This window comes from Pezoporus flaviventris, unplaced genomic scaffold, assembly GCF_033815535.1.
Source record: "Pezoporus flaviventris isolate CSIRO_AGI_PZ_B2104156 unplaced genomic scaffold, CSIRO_AGI_Pfla_v1 ptg000045l, whole genome shotgun sequence".
In the NCBI taxonomy this organism is placed as follows: Eukaryota; Metazoa; Chordata; class Aves; order Psittaciformes; family Psittacidae; genus Pezoporus; species Pezoporus flaviventris.
The window spans coordinates 8,744,580-8,763,020 of record NW_026892593.1 but is presented as its reverse complement, the minus strand read 5'-3'; the positions used below and the strand labels follow the sequence as shown (position 1 = coordinate 8,763,020).

The window sequence follows — 18,441 nt, the reverse complement described above, 5'->3', positions numbered from 1 at the left end:
TTTTTATTTGTATTGCCAAGAAAATGTTAGAATTATTTTCTATAAACACTCAAGTGTCATCCCATAATACAGATCTATACATTGAAGTATAGCTGACAGCAGCAGGAGAATATGATGGTTGAAACAAGCAACCTTTTATTGCTCATTTCTGTAGAATATTACAGACAAGTAGAAACTTTATGAAAATGAGTGGATTACTACTGAAAATTATTATCATACATATTTTATTTAACTTATAAACAACAAACAACAGTTTTATTCAGAAGTTTATGTTGTTAAGCTTGCCTGCTTTGTAATTTACAGCAAATTGCAGAGTTCCATAGATTTTCCTTCGTTCAGGTCAGGAGCTGTATTAAATTGTTCATTCTGATTTCCATTTCAGAGGATGGTTAAAATATCACTTGCTAAAAAAGAATAAAAGACAAAAGGCAGAGCAGAAGGTGGCTTTGGCAGTAGACCATTATAACGTGCAAATAGTAAGAGTTATTATACAGAAGTGGAGTATGTGGGTGAATATTCACAAGCAAAAAAGGACATGTAAGTCTGTATAGCTGCTTTGCATAAGACAAAAAATGTGTAAAAGAAAACTATGCTGTATACTTAAGTATGCTTGGTCCCACTATTTATCTAGCTGTCTTTTTGCAGGATAGCAATCATAGAATCATAGAATCGTTAGGGTTGGAAAGGACCTTAAGATCATCTAGTTCCAACCCCCTGCCATGGGCAGGGACACCCTACGCTAAATCATATCACCCAAGGCCTCGTCCAACCTGGCCTTGAACACTGCCAGGGACGGAGCATTCACAACCTCCCTGGGCAACCTATTCCAGTGCCTCATTCACTGGTTGACATGTGGCAACTTGATGCCATGAATGCCATGAGAGGCAGTTCCCTCTATTTGCTGTTAGGACAGATGGTGCTTGTACTCTTCTCTAAAGTCTGAGCAGTGATGCTGATGCAAAGAAGGCCTGGGGGTTTTAAGGAAGTGAAGTGTATGTCAGAAGTCCAGAGTGGAGTCAATCAGGATGCTTATATTGGAGGTGAAGAGTGAAATGATATAGGGATAAACCAGAAGGGATCACAGAGTTGGAGTCTTGGCTTCAGTTAGAGGGAATGCATGATGTGAGGCTGGGAAGGAGTGAAGAAGTGAAGATCAAAAGAAAACTTAAAAAATCAGAAGAAACTAAAAAAGAAATACTATACGCATTTTGCCTGGGACTTCACATTCCCTCGATCCTGTGGGTATGAGGCTTTTTAAATGTGAACAGCAGCTGTGACCATACTGTTAACCTGAGCCCACCCAGACAGAAGTGTCATTAAAATAAAGAATGGGCCAAAACCACTACGTATAGGTTTGAGTTTGAGCTCAGGCAGTTGCGTATAATTCAAACATTCCTCTTACAGAGCTAGAAGCTCAAGCTGTTGTCTCACTTTCCTAGGTAGTTTTCAGGGACTCCTTTTTTTTCATATTCTCTTCTAAATATTGCTTTCAGCCAAGGCACCTTTTACTGAATTTATTCTTACAATATTTGATTTGCATGACATCTGAAACATTATTAAAGTCTTGTAATTGTGTTTTATTTCACTGAGGTCTGTAGACATCTGGCACCTCCAAGCTCTGTGCAATTATTGGGTAATTTGGTAGATCAAACTGTACATCAGTAATGTCTTATACACAACTCTAACACATTGGAAATATGTCATGTTTATGCCTTGCCAGCTAACTTGAAATCCTATTGCAATGGTCTTAGTTATATCTGTTGTAAAAGGTTATTTATTTCCTTACAGAACCTGAATTGATTATCTATTTTGTTGAAATGTAATTTAATAGTCATTCATCTAAAGCACTTAAATGACATACTTCTTACTTGTGGTTCTCAGATTGGTTAAAATTATGTATATTTTCAGTGGCAGTGACAAGACTGCAACAGATCTTTAATAAATTATATTTAAATGCTGTGGTGAAGGCTTGGCATGCAGAGGCCCACAGTTCTTCGGAAACAAAAGCATATTTTGAGGTATGCAGTATAATACTTAAAATATCGTAAGCTTAATGTTTAAAGATTAACTCCATTAATTCCAACTAAAAAAACAGCTTTATCAATATTAAATGAAGCATTTTAGTACTACTACTACTAATACTGCTCTATAGTACCGGTGGTGTTATGGGCAGCAGATCATTACTTCTCTAGTCTGCAAGTAAAAGTTTGGTCATATCTTAAGCAGCAAAGGGGGTTGAGTGTAATTGGGTATTACCAGTGATCTATCTGGCTTGGATCAGGTAGTTGATGTCTTAGGGGTAGTATTACCAATTGATATGATCACCAGTAAAGATGATGCCTCTGTATCCATGCCACCAGAATTTTATAGGCGTAGACTCCTGCACAGTGAGGAGAAGGCTCAGTAACCTCATCTCCTCCTAACAAGTGCAGGGTAACCAAAATTGTGATCACCTGAGAGTAGGCAGCACATAGGTAGCCCCATGTGCCCCCTTGCCAGCAGCTGTATCTGGTCTCACTGTGAGAAACAGGGCTTTTCTCATTTCTTGGAAGGTTTCTGCTGCCACAGAAGAGAATGCTATAGCTTGATGCTCAGCAGATGCCACATGGGGAATGGGAGAAATGGAAGCTGTAAGAATCAGATGCTGCTAAATGGGGTTCCAAAATCATGCTCCCACTGTTTAGCTCCTTTTTCTTGCCCTACTGTAGGATGGTCAGAATGGAAACCAGCTGGAGACAATATATCATTTGCTGGCTGCTCGACACCAGTTTTAAAATCCTTCCTGGAGTAAAGCTGTCATTAGTGCTGCTGCTTCTCTGGTTTCCCAAATTAGTTGCTAAACTCTCATTTTTATTTTTGTTTCTTCTCCCTCTCATACATTTTCTTTATCCTCTTTTCTTGCTGCTATCTTAAAATACTTAAAATGTTAGTCTGGCTAGACTGAGTGCGTAAAAGTTGTCCTGTTTGTGGAGTGTATTAGGGCATTCTTAGGGAATAATATTCTTAAATCCTTTCCATTCTTAATAACAGATAAAAGGATTGTTTTGACTTCCATAATTAGATTAGAATGCTCAGAACAGAAAGAATATAACTGAATCTTTTTTTGTGCGTGTGTGTACTTTTGTACTGTGTACAGTTCTGTAGGCATTTTGGGTGCATCTATGTCACCTAAGCAAAGGTTTCTGGTGTAACTTGGCATGCCCTGGGATACCTCAGGCAAGGCTAGACCAGGCAGGTCTCCAGCTTAAAGCTCAAGAAATGCAAGAATCCTCTGCCCTGTATGATATTTTCCAAACTTTTGTGGATATCTTGGGTAATCCAGGGCATCTAAGATAACATTTATTGGTTTTAAAATGCAGAATTAAACCATCAATGTTTAGAATTTGTAAGAAACTAAATGGGCCAGAAGAACTCACATTGCTGCTAAAGGGCAAATACATTTTCAGAATGGGAAGTTACAATCTAAAGCTCATTATTCCCATTTTCTTGGTTCTTCCTGGCTTTCCCATCTCACTGTTTTCTTCCTTCCCATTTTCTTTATTCCTAATTCCTCCTTTCCTGCATATATTCTTTTTTTTTCCCTCTTCTCCTCTCTTCCCTGTAGCAGTATTAAATAAAAAACATTTTTATAACCCCTGACATTCTGTTGCTAGAGCTACAATAAAAGGAGATTCAATGTTGCTCCCATGTTGAGTATATATGAAAAATACTTCGGTATCTTTCATGCCGTATACATTGTTGGATACAATATGACATCAGGGAGATTTTAGTAATACCTTTTGAAGACTTGTCGGAAAAAAATCATGTGCCATAGTGTGTTTATGTCACAGTGTGTACACAATGTTTTAGTTTGGAAATGCATTTAGTCTCCTATGCTTCTGTATTGTATTGCATTACTAGGATGAAAAATCATGAGGTGGATCCTAAAACTACAGTTATTCTCAGTAATAGCAGTTACAAATATTCATAGAGGTGTTAACTATCTGGGATTTGAAAAAGTCTAGTTAACTTTAGAAGAAATAAATTTAATTTTTAAAATATTTAAATGTATTTGAAACTTTGAACCTGCAATTAAGTTAAAATTGTGCCTTCCTTTTACTATCTTTTTTTCAGAGTTTGGCAAAGGAAAGTCAGAAAGAATGTTGTGAATCAAATGATCTTACCATCAGACATGAAACATCCTCTTTACCAGAAAAAGCCTTGTTACAGGTTTGTGGTAGTTGGATGTTCTTTTTGATTTTTCATATGTATATTTCATAAAGGGTATATATAATATTTTGTTGCAAAGAATATATTTGTGGAATGGAAATAAAGGTTCCTGTTTACATTGTTCACTTTAAGTCCAATGGAATCCTTTGAAGGTTGACAATGCTATTCTTCCCTTTAGTGGCACCTAATCATAATCTGCATGTCCTAACCTGTGTCCATGTCTATGCAACTTCTCACACCTATAAATAAATAATTATTCAGATATTCAGGTATTCTGAGGTTGGTAGTAGCATCCTTTCTTCATTAAACCTCCTGAAATAGGTGTATCTTTCTGTTAACTCTGTAACAATATTGATGATATGATTCCTTTTTTTGTAGCTTGGGAGAAATCTGTTTATCTTAATCTATGAGCCTTGTTTTTTAGACATCCAAACCATGAGCTCAAAATATAGCTATCCTTTTAAGTTGCCCTTTTTTGAGGTCATTTCATGTTCACAGTTACATGTGCCACTGTCAAAAAGGATCAGATCTTATATGCGTAAAGTCTATGCACATAAAAAGCAGAATCTGGAAATTAACACATCAAAAAGAATGACGGCTATTCTGAGGTATGTAGCCATGCTTTTTTATTAATGCTACAGAGCAACTGTAAAAATACATTATATAGTTTTCTCTTCTTTTTGCATATAAAGTTAGTTTTATAGCCTATATAAATCAAATATACTGTCAGTGCTACTTTAGTGGCCTAGCAGAAAACATTAACATCTTCCATTTCTAGAGCAATTCCAACTCTGAGGTCTGGAGCTGAAAAGCAAGGTAGTTTGCCAGTTTAGAATTTGTATATATTGTCATAGTGTGTATGTTAATGTGTGTTTTTGGGGAAAATGAAGTAAGAAGTCAGAATTCTATTGATTTGAATAGGAAATAATAACCTAAAGAATAAGAAAAAAGAAAATTTCATAATCCACACAAATTTCAAGCCATATTTCCACCCATATACATATCATTGTAGGATGTGGAATTATTTTTGTTTGTCTGTATTTAAATAGCATTTACATATCTAAAATCCAAAAGCTACAGCTAAGGAAATTACATGTCATAAAAGAAATCAAAACTAATTATATCACTGCAGTGGAAAAAACACAAAAGGTAATAAAATTAAAAACAACAGTAGGGTAAGGTGAGTGTATTAGGGAACATTAGTCAAAACTTCATTCTGGTAACGATGATGAGTTTTTCACTGCAGAGCAATCAGTATCTGTTGGATTTTTAGGAAACAATAAATGAGAACAACATCTTCTGAGTATTTCAAATCTGCTGATTAATTTAAAAGATCTTTAACTAGCAGTATGCTCATTCAGGAATCTGCCTTTTTTTTTGTCAAAGTTCTCTTCTTGTGACTGAGCACACAGGTAAAGATAAAGAAAAGTGAAAATCCTGCATCTTAAGGAGCATTTCATCTCCCCTCCTTCCCTGTGTGTTCCCCCCTATGCCCCGTCCAAAAAACTGGACTAACAATTTCTATCTGTAACAGAATGAAAAGAATAACATTACTTTGAGATAGTGAGGACACAGGCTTGGGATACGGATGAAGACAATAGCCAAGGCAAGAACAGGGTGGGAGTTTGTGTTAACTGGGTGGTGTGCTAGACAGGGTTCAGGCTTTGCCACCTCCGTCTTCCTTTTTTTATGTGCAGTGGCTAGACAAACTGAGTTGTCACGGGATATGCCGTGGTTGCTGTGGTGCATGGGGGTACAGTAGTTCCCTGGTTTTCCTAGGGAGCTATCCCAAGAGAAGCTGGCCACGGGGAACAAAAGATAATTCTCTTGGGTTGTGTTGGAGTTGGGAGGGTTAAGGACTGGGATCAACAAAAGGACAACAGCAGTGCAGGGATTTGGCAGGATGCATGGAAGCATCCAGGGCTAAGGAGCACCTTCTGGCGGGTCTCCTTCAGGCACAAGAGAGAGAACAGGCTGAGCCAGCTGTGCTGAAAGTATTTTTGCAAGTATTTTTTGTGTATGTGGGATAAGTCATGCAAGTGATTACATATGTGGGCTGGAAGCTATTGCTGTGGATCTTTGGGGCAGGCCAGAAAATAATGACTTTATTTATATGTAAAGTGCAGAGGGAACAAAATCATTACGGAAGAGCAGGAAGCCTACCAAAATGTTTCCAGTTTGTATTTGAAAATAATGCAGCTCCCTTGATCCAGAGAGAAGTGCAAATCAGTGTGGCTGTCACCTGGCTTTCTTTTTCTTGAGCTGTCTCTATTTTATTTAGTACAGGAAGTGCAGAAAGATCTCTTTTGTTTACTGGCACAGACCAGAGCTTCATTCTAGCTGGGTGCCTAACCATTTGCTGCAGAAAGACAGAGCTTGTTTCCTTTCTTCCTCTCCTTCCTCTCCTTCTTCTCCATCCTCTCTTTTCTATGTCTCCCTTTCTCCCTTTCTCTGTTTCCCCCTTTCCCCCTGTGAAAAGAGGATATATTCTCATGCTATCTTTGTGTGGATCCAGGATGTAGATACAATCTCCTTCCACGGAAGATTGTTACTGGGTGCTGTCTTCTCCAGGCCAGATCTGTGTTTGTTCTGAGCATTCACAGACTGAAAAATAAAGTGTGCCTGGACTTCACGAAGTTTTGGAGCTGATGGTACAGAGACTTTGTCTCTGGCATTGTAGATGACATTTTGTGGTGGATCATTTCAAAATCACAAGTTATTTAGTAAATATCATTATTAGCATGCTATCATCATTTATTGCAGCTTTCTGTTCTGCTTCTGTGCAAAAAACACACCTGTCAGTTTACATTTACTGAGGGGACAAACTCTGTCCTCAGGGCCAGCTGGAAACCATTTGCTTTGTAGATTGCAGTTTCCTAAACAAGTAAGAGGTACCACAGTACACTGACATTGAGTTATTGACAGAAAATGATTGCTGTGCTCTAAAGCTGGTTACTGTGGGCTTGACCTACCAGGAAATAAATGTTTCAACAGACCCTTTCCAGAACTGAAAATTCAAAAAGTTACTAGTGAGACAGTGTCAAAGTAAAAGCTTCGCTTTTGTTCTTCTGATATGAACCTAAACCCTATTAATGCATAATAATTCATTCAATATTTAATTTTTTATTCTAACAAGTCATATAGTTCCATTTCTTTAAATACTTTTTGTGAGCTGTATCAGAATTCCTTAAGTTTTTAAATTAGATTGAGTTTTGAAGTTAAGGAAATAATCCACATGTCCAAATGAAACAGACTTTTTATTAGAGAAGCCTGTGATAGATCTGCCTGTAATTATCATGGGATGTAAGCATTTGAAGGCATGTGGTGTATGGAAGAAATTTGCTATTGAAAAGAACCTATACAGTTCTGTTCTTTAAAAAGCTGTTGTAAGTCCTTGAATTCTGAACTACCTAAATATCTTTAAAATGAATATGGCTATAGCATGCTCCTAGGGTTCCAGAAAAAAAATATAGCCAGAAAAGCTGATTTTTAAGAATTGTTTTAAGTGGTGTATATGAAGTGAATGCAGACATCTTGTGAGACAACCGCATATTTTGAGGAGCTGGCAAATTGCTTGAATGCATTACCTATGCAATTAAATGCTAGTGGTAAAAGCCGCATTATCAGTGATTTTCCTACTTGATTTGTCCTTCTCTAGCTAAAGAAATTATAGCCCTTGGATAGCTTCTATAAGTTGAAACTTTTTTTTCTTTTTAAATCTTGGTAAAATACTCTTGCTATTTCTGCTTATTTCTTTTAATTGAACTTAATTTCTGTGATAAAAATGGGTTCTAGCAGATACAGTTTTTAATCCTGTTCATTTCAGTAGAACTGCACAGAATGTAAATCAGGATAAAAGCTTCTCCTAAGGAAGGAGTATTTCCCTTAATGAAACATCCTTTTTATTAGAAAATCCCTTTTTGATTCTAACAATTTTTTAGTGACTAATTTATTATAGAGCGCATTTCAGTATAACCAAATTAAACCACGGTAACATGAACTCTGGTAATCAGAGAATAGTTAGGGTTGGAAAGGACCTTAAGATCATCTAGTTCCGACCCCCCTGCCATGGGCAAAGACACCTCACACTAAACTATCTCACCCAAGGCTCTGTCCAACCTGGCCTTGAACACCTTGTTCCAACAGTTCCATGTCCTTTTTATGTTGAGGACACCAGAACTGCACACAATACTCTAAGTGAGGTCTCACGAGAGCAGAGTAGCGGGGCAGGATCACCTCCTTTGACCTGCTGGTCACGCTCCTTTTGATGCAGCCCAGGATACGGTTGGCTTTCTGGGCTGCAAGCGCACACTGAAGTCGGCTCATGTTCATTTTCTCATCGACCAGCACCCCCAAGTCCTTCTCCGCAGGGCTGCTCTGAATCTCTTCCCTGCCCAACCTGTAGCTGTGCCTGGGATTGCTCTGACCCAGGTGTAGGACCTTGCACTTGTCATGGTTAAACCTCATGAGGTTGGCATCAGCCCACCTCACAAGTGTGTCAAGGTCCCTCTGGATGGCATTCCTTCCCTCCAGAGTATCAATTGAACCACACAGCTTGGTGTCATCGGCAAACTTGCTGAGGACGCACTCAATCCCACTGTCCATGTCAGCGACGAAGATGTTGAACAAGACCGGTCCCAACACCGATCCCTGAGGGACACCACTCGTTACTGGTCTCCAGCTGGACATTAAGCCATTGACCACAACCCTTTGCATGCAGCCAGCCAGCCAGTTCTTTATCAACCAAGTGATCCACCTATCAAATTGATGTCTTTCCAACTTAGAGACAAGGATGTCGTGTGGGGCAGTGTCAAACTCTACACATGTAGTCACTCTTCACTACTTCACTATGTTGATTACCAGAAGTGAAACAAAATTTGCAATTACCTCCTTACTTTTACAAATGCTTTATGTGTATTGCTTCTGAGTACAACATTCATTTGAGTCTCAAAACCTCTATTTGACTCAAGATTTCCCTTGTGCCAGTGCAGTCTGAGTGAAGTCTGTACTGAGTATGCATTATTTTTTCTGGATCATATTTCAAATCATATCTCATATACTGCTATAATGAAAACCAGGTTTTATTGTATGCATCATTGTATGGAAAGTTGTATAACTAATATGGAAGTACTTATGTTCTATAAAACACATTGGCATCTTTGGTATGTTTTCACTCTGACATCTTGCTATTAAAGTATATATATTAAGTGCTAAGCTCTTTGAAAATGTGTATTAATAAGAAAAATTCCTCTTCAGTGACAAGTTATGGGATAAAAGTAGAAAGTTCTTTTTGTATTTTCACTACCAACTAATTAACATACCAGGTTTAAACTTTTGCATAGATGTATGATAGTGCAATTAGAAAATTAATTACATGATGAGCATAAAGTTTTCCTTATAGAAAAGTTTCTTTAGGAAAGTCATGTAGGATTGTATTAACTGTGTTCCTTTCAACTGGTTTCTTTTTCATACTCAGAACATTTAAGTGTTGCATTTCATGTCAGACATTTGTATTTCAACACATGATGTAGCATTTCAGTTCTGCAAATGATTATGGATATTGGAATTTTTAGTATGTAAATAATCCAGCTGTCTTATATAAATGTCTGCATATGCTTTTTGTCTTTGAGTCTTAAATGCATCTTGCATTTTCACATGGTTATAATATAATGCGTGTCTGCTTCTACAGCAAAGACATTCAATTTTACTGTATTTTCCCTTATTTAATTTTACCAAGTTTCTTCTAAGATAAAACATTAGCATTCTCTTGGCAGAAATACCATTTGACAATTGGTCATAAAAATGGCAGGTGAGGAGCTATGGCACAAGCTTGCCAAATGTCCTTTTCATTCAGTCTCTTACTTTTATGGCCTGACACTGCTGTGTTTATGATTATTTAGCAGGACAAGACCTTTTTAAAACGCTGTAATTTAATTTTTCAATATGTTGCTTAGTGGTAGCAGTATATTTTGAAATATTTACCTATATAAAATGGACTACCAGTATAACTTGTATATTTTTTTCTACCATAATATAACACATTTATTTTAATATTCTGAGATTAAAGATTTATAGATATCTTTACCAAATTAAACTAGTTAAGTTAAAAAGACCTCTGAGGCAGAAAATACAAAAACTCTTCAAAGGTAATTTAAATTGAATTTAAAAGTACTATAGTTAGTCTACAAAGCTTTAGTCCAAATTATATTGTCTCAAGTAGGCTTAGGAGAGGTGTTTGAACAAGTGTTGTTTTAAGGTAGGTGAAATAGAACTGCTGATAGTGCATGAAAAATCCTCAGGTTTGAAACATCCCTCTCATTCTTTATCATAGCTTGAATTGATGAGCTTTTAAGCAAAGCAGTATTTTCATAACTCTTTGTTAAGGCTGTTAATGAGTAATTATTGACATTCTGCTATAAAAGGTATGTTTAAAGTCCTAAGAAAGAAGTTTTTAATTTTAAAATAGGTCTTCTTGTTTAGGATAAGTGAATATGTATCATTTAATACATCAGTGCTTCTTACTGAATAGGTTTAATATCATGTATGTCTGTTTGTCTTATATAGATTTTCCGCTACGTAAATTTGGTTGATCTGGCAAGATGTGCTCAAGTTAGTCAAATGTGGATGCTGCTGACTCAAAACAGTTCATTATGGAGTGATGTAAGATAATCACAATATTCTATTTCAATTTTATTTATTTTAAACAAGAGTGAGACAAGGAGGTAATTTAATTTAAGAATGCTAGAAGTTTTATCCCCAAATATGACTTGTTCTACCCAACAACATGAATTAAAAAACACGAGCAACTCAAATAAAATTGTGTGTGGTATACCATTATAAAATCAGTGGAAGTGAAAAAGAATTGGCTACTAAGACTTGGCTTAATTTAGACAGTTAAGTGTCTTAGGCTTAAGATCCATTTGGGATCCAGAAGGTGAACAGAGCTGTGCCTTGCAAGGCTAAGAGATCTGAAGTCCCATATTTGCTGTTTGGGAGTTACATGTTCCCTAAGTGGGATATAGCACTATAGGCACATACAGTGACTGAGGGAAAGAAATTCTGGAGGTCTCAACAATGCTCTGCTTGCATGTCATACTGTCTGGTTCTAAGCAGCTGCCTGTTCTCTGTGTGTTTCTTTAAACTGACCTTCTGATGTGCTTAGATGTCCCATATACGTTTTGTAGAGTCTTTGCTCAGATTTGAGTTGTTGAATCTACCCTTCGGCATCAACACCTAAAAGATCAGCTTGTAGTGCCTGGAGTCTTCATTAGGTCTGGTCTTAAGTTCCTGTGATGTATTAATAATCTTAATGAAACTAGTATTAAAAATTCTGATAATTTTAATGTAAGAAGAAAAAAATCCTAATAAGAAAGTGAAAAAAACCCAGAAAAAGTTCCTGGTATTGTAGCCACTTCTAAGCCTTATGAATAGAAATAATAGTAATTGTTTTTTCGAAGTATTTGGGTAATAAACATGTATTATGAAATATACAGCAAACAGACGTAGTGTGGCTTTAGCAGATTATACAAAAGGGGGTAAAAAGCTTTTTCTGGCCTTTTTATGAACAAATTGAAAGAAGATATGAAAAAGTCTTCTCCAAAAAGGAGATATTTCTTATTAAAGAAATAATAAATATTGGTAGATAGACTGTTAAAACTATTTTCCAGTATTTTTTGTTAAAACTTCTTGAACTTCTGACAGATATTTAGAAAAAGAATGGTTTTAGTCAAGGATTTAGATATCCCCACCATGCAACTTGCATAATTTTAAGGACTGTTCTACTAAAACTAAGGTGGTGGATTATGTAGTCTTGATATCTCAGTGTATTAGCAGACCATTAACTAGAAAAAGAAGTATCTTTGGCAACTTTAGGATTCCATGAAGTAAATGTTCCAGTCTAACAATTTTGTTTGCACGTAATATTCTGACATGTCATATTTTGGTAGTTCAAGACTTGTCTCAGCTCCATAAATACTGTAGACACAGACTTCCCCTACATTTAAGTATTTTCAGTCGCTGTCTAGATTTTTATCTATGTAATACACAGACATTTCTGTGTTTTGCTGATTATTGATTCAGTGTTTGCATAACTGTGTTGTATTCAGTAGTGATTTTGATAATTATGTGTCTTTGTGTATACTATTTTTAGAACTGAATTATAACTCGTTTAAATTTTTAGATCAATTTTTCCTCAGTGAGGCATAAAGTTCAGGATGAAATGGTAGTGAATGTTTTGCAGAAGTGGTGTCCATATGTCTTACATTTGAATCTTCAAGGTTGCTCTTCTCTTCAGTGCCCTACCTTTAAAAGTATCAGTAAGTATTACATGCATTTATTAAATTTAATCCCCTCTTTAAACTGTGTCTTCACTCTCTGCTTTACTATTGTCCAGTTTTGCTGCCTATATTCTTCTCTATGTGTACAGCCATGATGAAGCAATGTGACTATGAGGCATGTAAAATTACTTTAAAGACAGCCCATTCCTTCATGGCAGTCTCCAGCCCCAGCAATCTCCATATGACTGAACATTGCTGCAATGCCAATAGAATGTTTATGTTGTGTGTGAAATGCTGTAATATGACAAATAAGATTGGAATGCAAATGTGCTTAAATATATCTGAATGCCAGAATCCAGCTCTACTGAGATAATTGTCACAGAATCACAGAGTGCCTAAGGTTGGCAGGGACCTCTGGAGGTCACCTGTCCAAACCATCTGCTCAAACAGGGCTGGCTCCATCTTCTTTGCACGCACCCTTCATGTATTTATATATATTGGTAACAGTCCCCTCAGCCTTCTCCAGCTGAACATTCACAGCTCTCTCAGTCTTTCCTTATAGAAGATATGCTCCAGTCCCTTAATCATCTTTTTGCCCTCAGTTGGATAATCTTCAGTATGTCCATGTCTCTTGTACTGGGAACCCTGAAGCTGGACATGGTACTCCAAGTACAGCCTCACCAGTGCTGAGTAAAGGGGAAAGGTCACCTCCCTCAAACTCCTGGCAATATTCCTCCTAATGAAGCCCAGGATACCATCCGCCTTCATTGTAACAAGGGCACACGGCTGGCTCATGTTCAACCTGGTGTCCACCAGCACCCTCAGGTCCTTTTCTGCCAAGCTGCTTTCCAGCTGGGCTGCTCACAGCATGTATGCATGGGATTGTTCCTACCCAGGTGCAGGATTTTGCCGTTCTCCATGTTGTACTTCATGGGGTTCCTACAAGCTCATTTCTCCAGCCCATCAAGGTCCCTCTGGATAGCAGCATGAGCCCCTGGTGTAGTAGCCACTGCTCCCAGTTTGATGTCAAATGCAAACTTGCTGAGCATACAGTCTATCTCATCATCCAGATCATTAATGGAGATGGTCTAGTGTGAGGTGTCCCTGCCCATGGTAAGGGGGTTGGAACTAGATGAATTTAAGATCTTTTCCAGCCCTAACCCCTAACCAATCTGTGGTTCTATGTTAAACAGAACTGGACCCAGTATTGACCCCTAGGGTGTACTGTTGCTGGTCCCAAACAAGAAACTCACAGCCATACACACACAAAAAAAGAGTCCAAACATGGTCCAAGACATTAATGTGGTGTTTCAGTTTTAGCACAAATAATAGGTGCTTGACTCTGCTGCCAAAACAGAGTCCCTCTGGAAGTAGAAAAGCATCTTACTCCTTCCTGAGAATATGTGCGGAAGTTCATGTGACCATGTGATCAGATAGCATTTTGGAATAGTTTCAGGTCAGTAATCTTCTCAATGCAACTGCATTCTCTGGCAGAGAAGTGGGGAGGGAGAATAAAAGCTTTTATGGTCAGTGTTAGAGGGTCAGTGCTAGCTGTGAAATTACCCTGCATCCTAACTGTCATTCAGACATTTTATCCTGAAGAGTGTTAAAACATCCTGGCAGCGTTTTCATGAGAAAAAACTCTTTTGCTACAACTAGGCAAGGTCCCAGGCAATGATTTTGGTTACTGTCACAGCTTTACTTCAGTTCATCCCTGACGGTGTTCAAGGCCAGGTTGGATAGAGCCTTGAGTTACATGGTTTAGCGTGAGGTGTCCCTGCCTATGGCCAGGGGTTTGGAACTAGATGATCTTAAGGTCCTTTCCAACCTAACTGTTCTATGATTCTATGATTTCTGAAGCAGGCAAATGTTACTGATTTATTCTTTTCTAACCTACACTTTAACTGAATGCAAATTCATAGAAAAGAAAAGGAAAATGCCTTTATTTTCCAAATCAAAATTGTATTTTGATTTTTTGAGACTATAATGGATTTATTATTTAATCAGATAGCACATGATTGAAATTGTTGATGCAGCCTATAACAATTTCAGTGTGTTTTCATTTGGTTTAGAAAGTGACTGTGTAATTATGGGTGAGAACAATTTGGTCTCTAGAGTGGTGGCAGAAAAGAACAATTGGCTAAAATAAAAAGAGTATTTGATCACGGTCTTGGCTTTTAAATTGCAGGAGAAAAGACCATTCTCAATGATATCAGCATGCAAGTTGTTTAGTGAAATAATTTAATTTAATGTTATAATGAACTTTGGCAACTAATAAAACAAGGATGACAAATCATACACAGCCATGTTGCCTCTATTATGGGGGCCTGTATTTAGAAAGGTTAAAACCTGTTCTGATTCTTTTTTCCTTATGTATTTGAGTACAAAGCTAAAACCATAATAATGTTTATTGTATTTTAAGCTAAAAACATGTAAAGTTGTGGTAGAACAAAACTTTATATACACACGCTGTTTTCTGTTGCATTGTTTAACTGATATTAAACATATTAAACTGTTAATTAGTAAATAATAAGTATTAATATATTAAAATAATTTAACTTAGAAATATCAGCATGTTGATTATATCAGTTGGAATATCAGCATGTTGATAGCCATCCTTTTCCATTTATATTACATATCAAAGACACTAAATTAAATTTGTGTATTTACAAATTATGTATTTTTTTCATTTTTGTTGATATTTTAGTTTTTTTTCTGTAGGCTCAAAATCAAAGATTTTGTCTATTTACGTCTACTCAGTGCTATTAAACTAATTGTGCTGAATCGTGTGTGATGGTCCACAGGGGCTTTTAAAAACACTGATTTATAAAGCTGTTTCTTCTAACTTTGAAGACACCCAGTAGTTCTTTTTAACAATGAAACACATTTATGTGAGCGTAGTATTGCTATTTAGGTTAATTACGTATTTATTTTGTTAAACCTCATTGGTCATACAGCCTACTTTTGCCATTCTTTTGAAGCTCTTGTGGATGGTTTAAAATTGCTGCAAGACTATTTTGGTTTTTTTTTTCTTAGTGATTCTAAATCCTACTGAAATTCTGTTCCTCTGACATTTCTTCAGCTAACAAACTGTGTTGAACTGTCTGTTCAGTTACAGGCTACAGATATGATGAACCTTTCCATTAGAACTTCCCCAAGCTACAGTTCTGACCTCATCTTTTCAAATAAATCCAAGATTACACAGATTTTGGCAGCCTGTTTTTATTGTTAATGGTAAAAAGCCATGATATCAATTGGGGTTTTAGGTCTGTTTAGCTGGCTAATCATGTTAATATTCTTTTTTAAATTAATTAGCTGCTACTTTTAAATGTTGTTTTTATGTACTGCAACTTTGCTATGTGGTATGTGCATGAAATAATAGTCATTGTTTAATGCCTACATACGAATGTTACACGATTCCAGCTCAGACTCTTTGCGAAATAAATGTTTCATTTTGCCAAAGAAAAAATGAGTGTATGAGATGCATGGGTTACAGCTCAGCTGCTTGTGGTGTTACTCCACCCACTCAGTGATTTTAGAGAATCATTAGACTTCCATGTGCGACTGGGAGCTGTGTTTAAAAGCTGCCATTCATATTCATACGGCAGGAGCTACGATTTCCTCAGAGCCTTTTGAAGCTTTTTATTGCCACTAGTGTCACAGGATTGACAGACCTGTCTCTTTTCTTACACTCTGTCATGGCAAAACATGGGTCAAAAGAGTTTTTTCTGTGTTTCATATGTGCTGTGTAGAGAGAAGGGCACTGTGTCTGCAGAGTACTGTAGTTTACCCTTTAAGGCAGTACATAAAATGCATATCAGGAATAAAATGTACTATCATGCAATTATTTCTTGGATTTGGAGAGAGAGAGAAGGGGAATCAAGACAGAAATTACTGAAAGGACTTAAAAAGCATATAAAGGAAGAGGGGCGTCCATGATTTTCTTTTATACGTGGAAGGGCTTCTGGGATTCTGTGATTAAATTAGTACAGAAAGAAAGAAATGTCAGCGTTAAATTGTGGTTTGTGACTGTGGTGTTTCATGGAGGGTTTACTTCAACTTACAGTGCATTTCAGAGAAATAGTAATTAACCCTGTAATGCTGAAGGTTTTATTGTTAGTCATTGTCTCCATATGTGTTTTTCAAATATATTTTTGTCTTTTTCCTTGGGCTGCCTCCTCCTGTGCTACCTTCATAGTTCCTCTATACTTTTCTAGTTCATACAATCGCAAAGAATGCGCTCCTTGAAAGGTGGGTCGGTGCAAACCTCATGAAGTTCAACAAGGCCAAGTGCAAGGTCCTGGACCTGGGTCAGGGCAAACCCAAGCACAACCACAGGGTGGGTGGAAACTGAATTGAGAGCAGCCCTGAGGAGAAGGACTTGGGGGTGTTGGTTGACAAGAAGTTCAATATGACCTCGCAGGGGAATGGCTTTAAACTGACAGAGGGGAGATTTAGATTAGATATAAGGAAGAAATTCTTTTCTGTGAGGGTGCTGAGGCGCTGGCACAGGTTGCCCAGAGAAGCTGTGGCTGCCCCATCCCTGGCAGAGTTCAAGGCCAGGTTGGACACAGGGGCTTGGAGCAGCCTGGTCCAGCAGAAGGTGTCCCTGCCCATGGCAGGGGGTTTGGAACTGAAAGATCTTTAAGGTCTCTTCCAACCGAAAAAATTCTATGATTCTATGTTAAATTCATTTTTTCCTACTCAGCTTTTCTCCATTGGCTGTGCTGCTAACAACAGATATTCTGCGGTGGTTCCATTGTCTGTCCTTTTCAATCATGCTCAGTAGTTCCATTCCGTACTGAAGTAATTCCCTGGAACTTGAAAGGAGGAGGAGGATAAGCGCTTCACTTAATGCTGGCTACTGCTTATGAGAGATTTTTTTTCTTTCATCACTTTCAAGTTTCAAGAAAATGCCCCATCTATTGAATATTACTGACCAAATGGGATTTTCATCTGTGTTCCATAATTAAGATAATGCTTAAGATATTCCCAGGAGCAGGGATGAGTCAGATACTGTTGGTTTTGCTATGAAGTTTTCAAAAGATGTTGTGGAAGACATGGCTAAATTATTCAGTTTATCAGTAAAGCACCATTAAATACATTCATAATATGAATCACTTAGGACATGAGTAATATGTCCCTGTCCATGGCAGAGGGGTTGGAACTAGATGATCTTTGAGGTCCCTTCCAAACCAAACCATTCTATGAAGGAATGGAGTTAATAATGTCTTGTGTTTGCTTAAGGATCCTTTGGCATTCCTACCACCCTTAGTAACTTCTGAATTTTTCCTTTATGTTGTTCTTCTATGTTAGCATAGAAGCACTGTGTGCTTTGTATTGCACTTCTAAAACAAAATGGGTGACCTTTTGGGCTTGTGGCTAAAGCACCAGGGAAAACCACAATGCCATAATTTTGTGCATATCTTTAAAGGAGCAAATTTTCTCCCTGAAGTGTTCCAGAACTTCTTCCGTGGTAGTCAACAGATATTTAAAGTTTTGGCCCTGCTTCTCTAACCTGCACTTAGGTATTTCTTACTCGTCTAAGAGCAGGAGATTGGTCTTCGGTTTGAGCTGGGAATACTGAAGTTGTAAGCCGGGTTGTAAACCAGCATCTTCTTGCCCTCCATGTGAGCTTGGGTAATTACTTTTCCTTTCCATGTGTAAAAAAGGGTTTATAATATCTGTTATAAGAGGCACTAGTTCTGCTAGTTCAATATTAACTGATGCAGAAATTGAAAAAAAACCAGAGCTATTATTTAAAAACTAGGAACAGTCTTTCAGTAGAAACCCTTTTTTGTCTAAAAAGAACTTTCAGCCACTATATTATATAGCAACAAATTTTATCTTTAGGGATATTGTCTACTTAGCTGAGGCATTTGTATGTCTCAGTTATCATAGCATTAGACTAATCACAGTTTGTAATGAATGTATATTCACATAGGCAGTTGTGTGA

The 18,441-nt window shown here is 37.3% G+C and overlaps 1 protein-coding gene across 5 annotated transcripts in view; it reads left to right on the top strand.

Moving 5' to 3' along the window:
- The window catches only part of FBXL13 (F-box and leucine rich repeat protein 13), an 84,555-nt gene that overhangs the window by 11,052 nt on the left and 55,062 nt on the right, over window positions 1–18,441 (top strand). For all 5 annotated transcript variants that reach the window (XM_061467366.1, XM_061467368.1, XM_061467365.1 and 2 more), the window contains 5 exons: window positions 383–537; window positions 1,909–2,018; window positions 4,114–4,209; window positions 10,774–10,869; window positions 12,389–12,524. In XM_061467366.1, coding sequence (XP_061323350.1) covers window positions 383–537; window positions 1,909–2,018; window positions 4,114–4,209; window positions 10,774–10,869; window positions 12,389–12,524 — 593 coding nt within the window. The remainder of the gene's footprint in view (window positions 1–382; window positions 538–1,908; window positions 2,019–4,113; window positions 4,210–10,773; window positions 10,870–12,388; window positions 12,525–18,441) is intronic.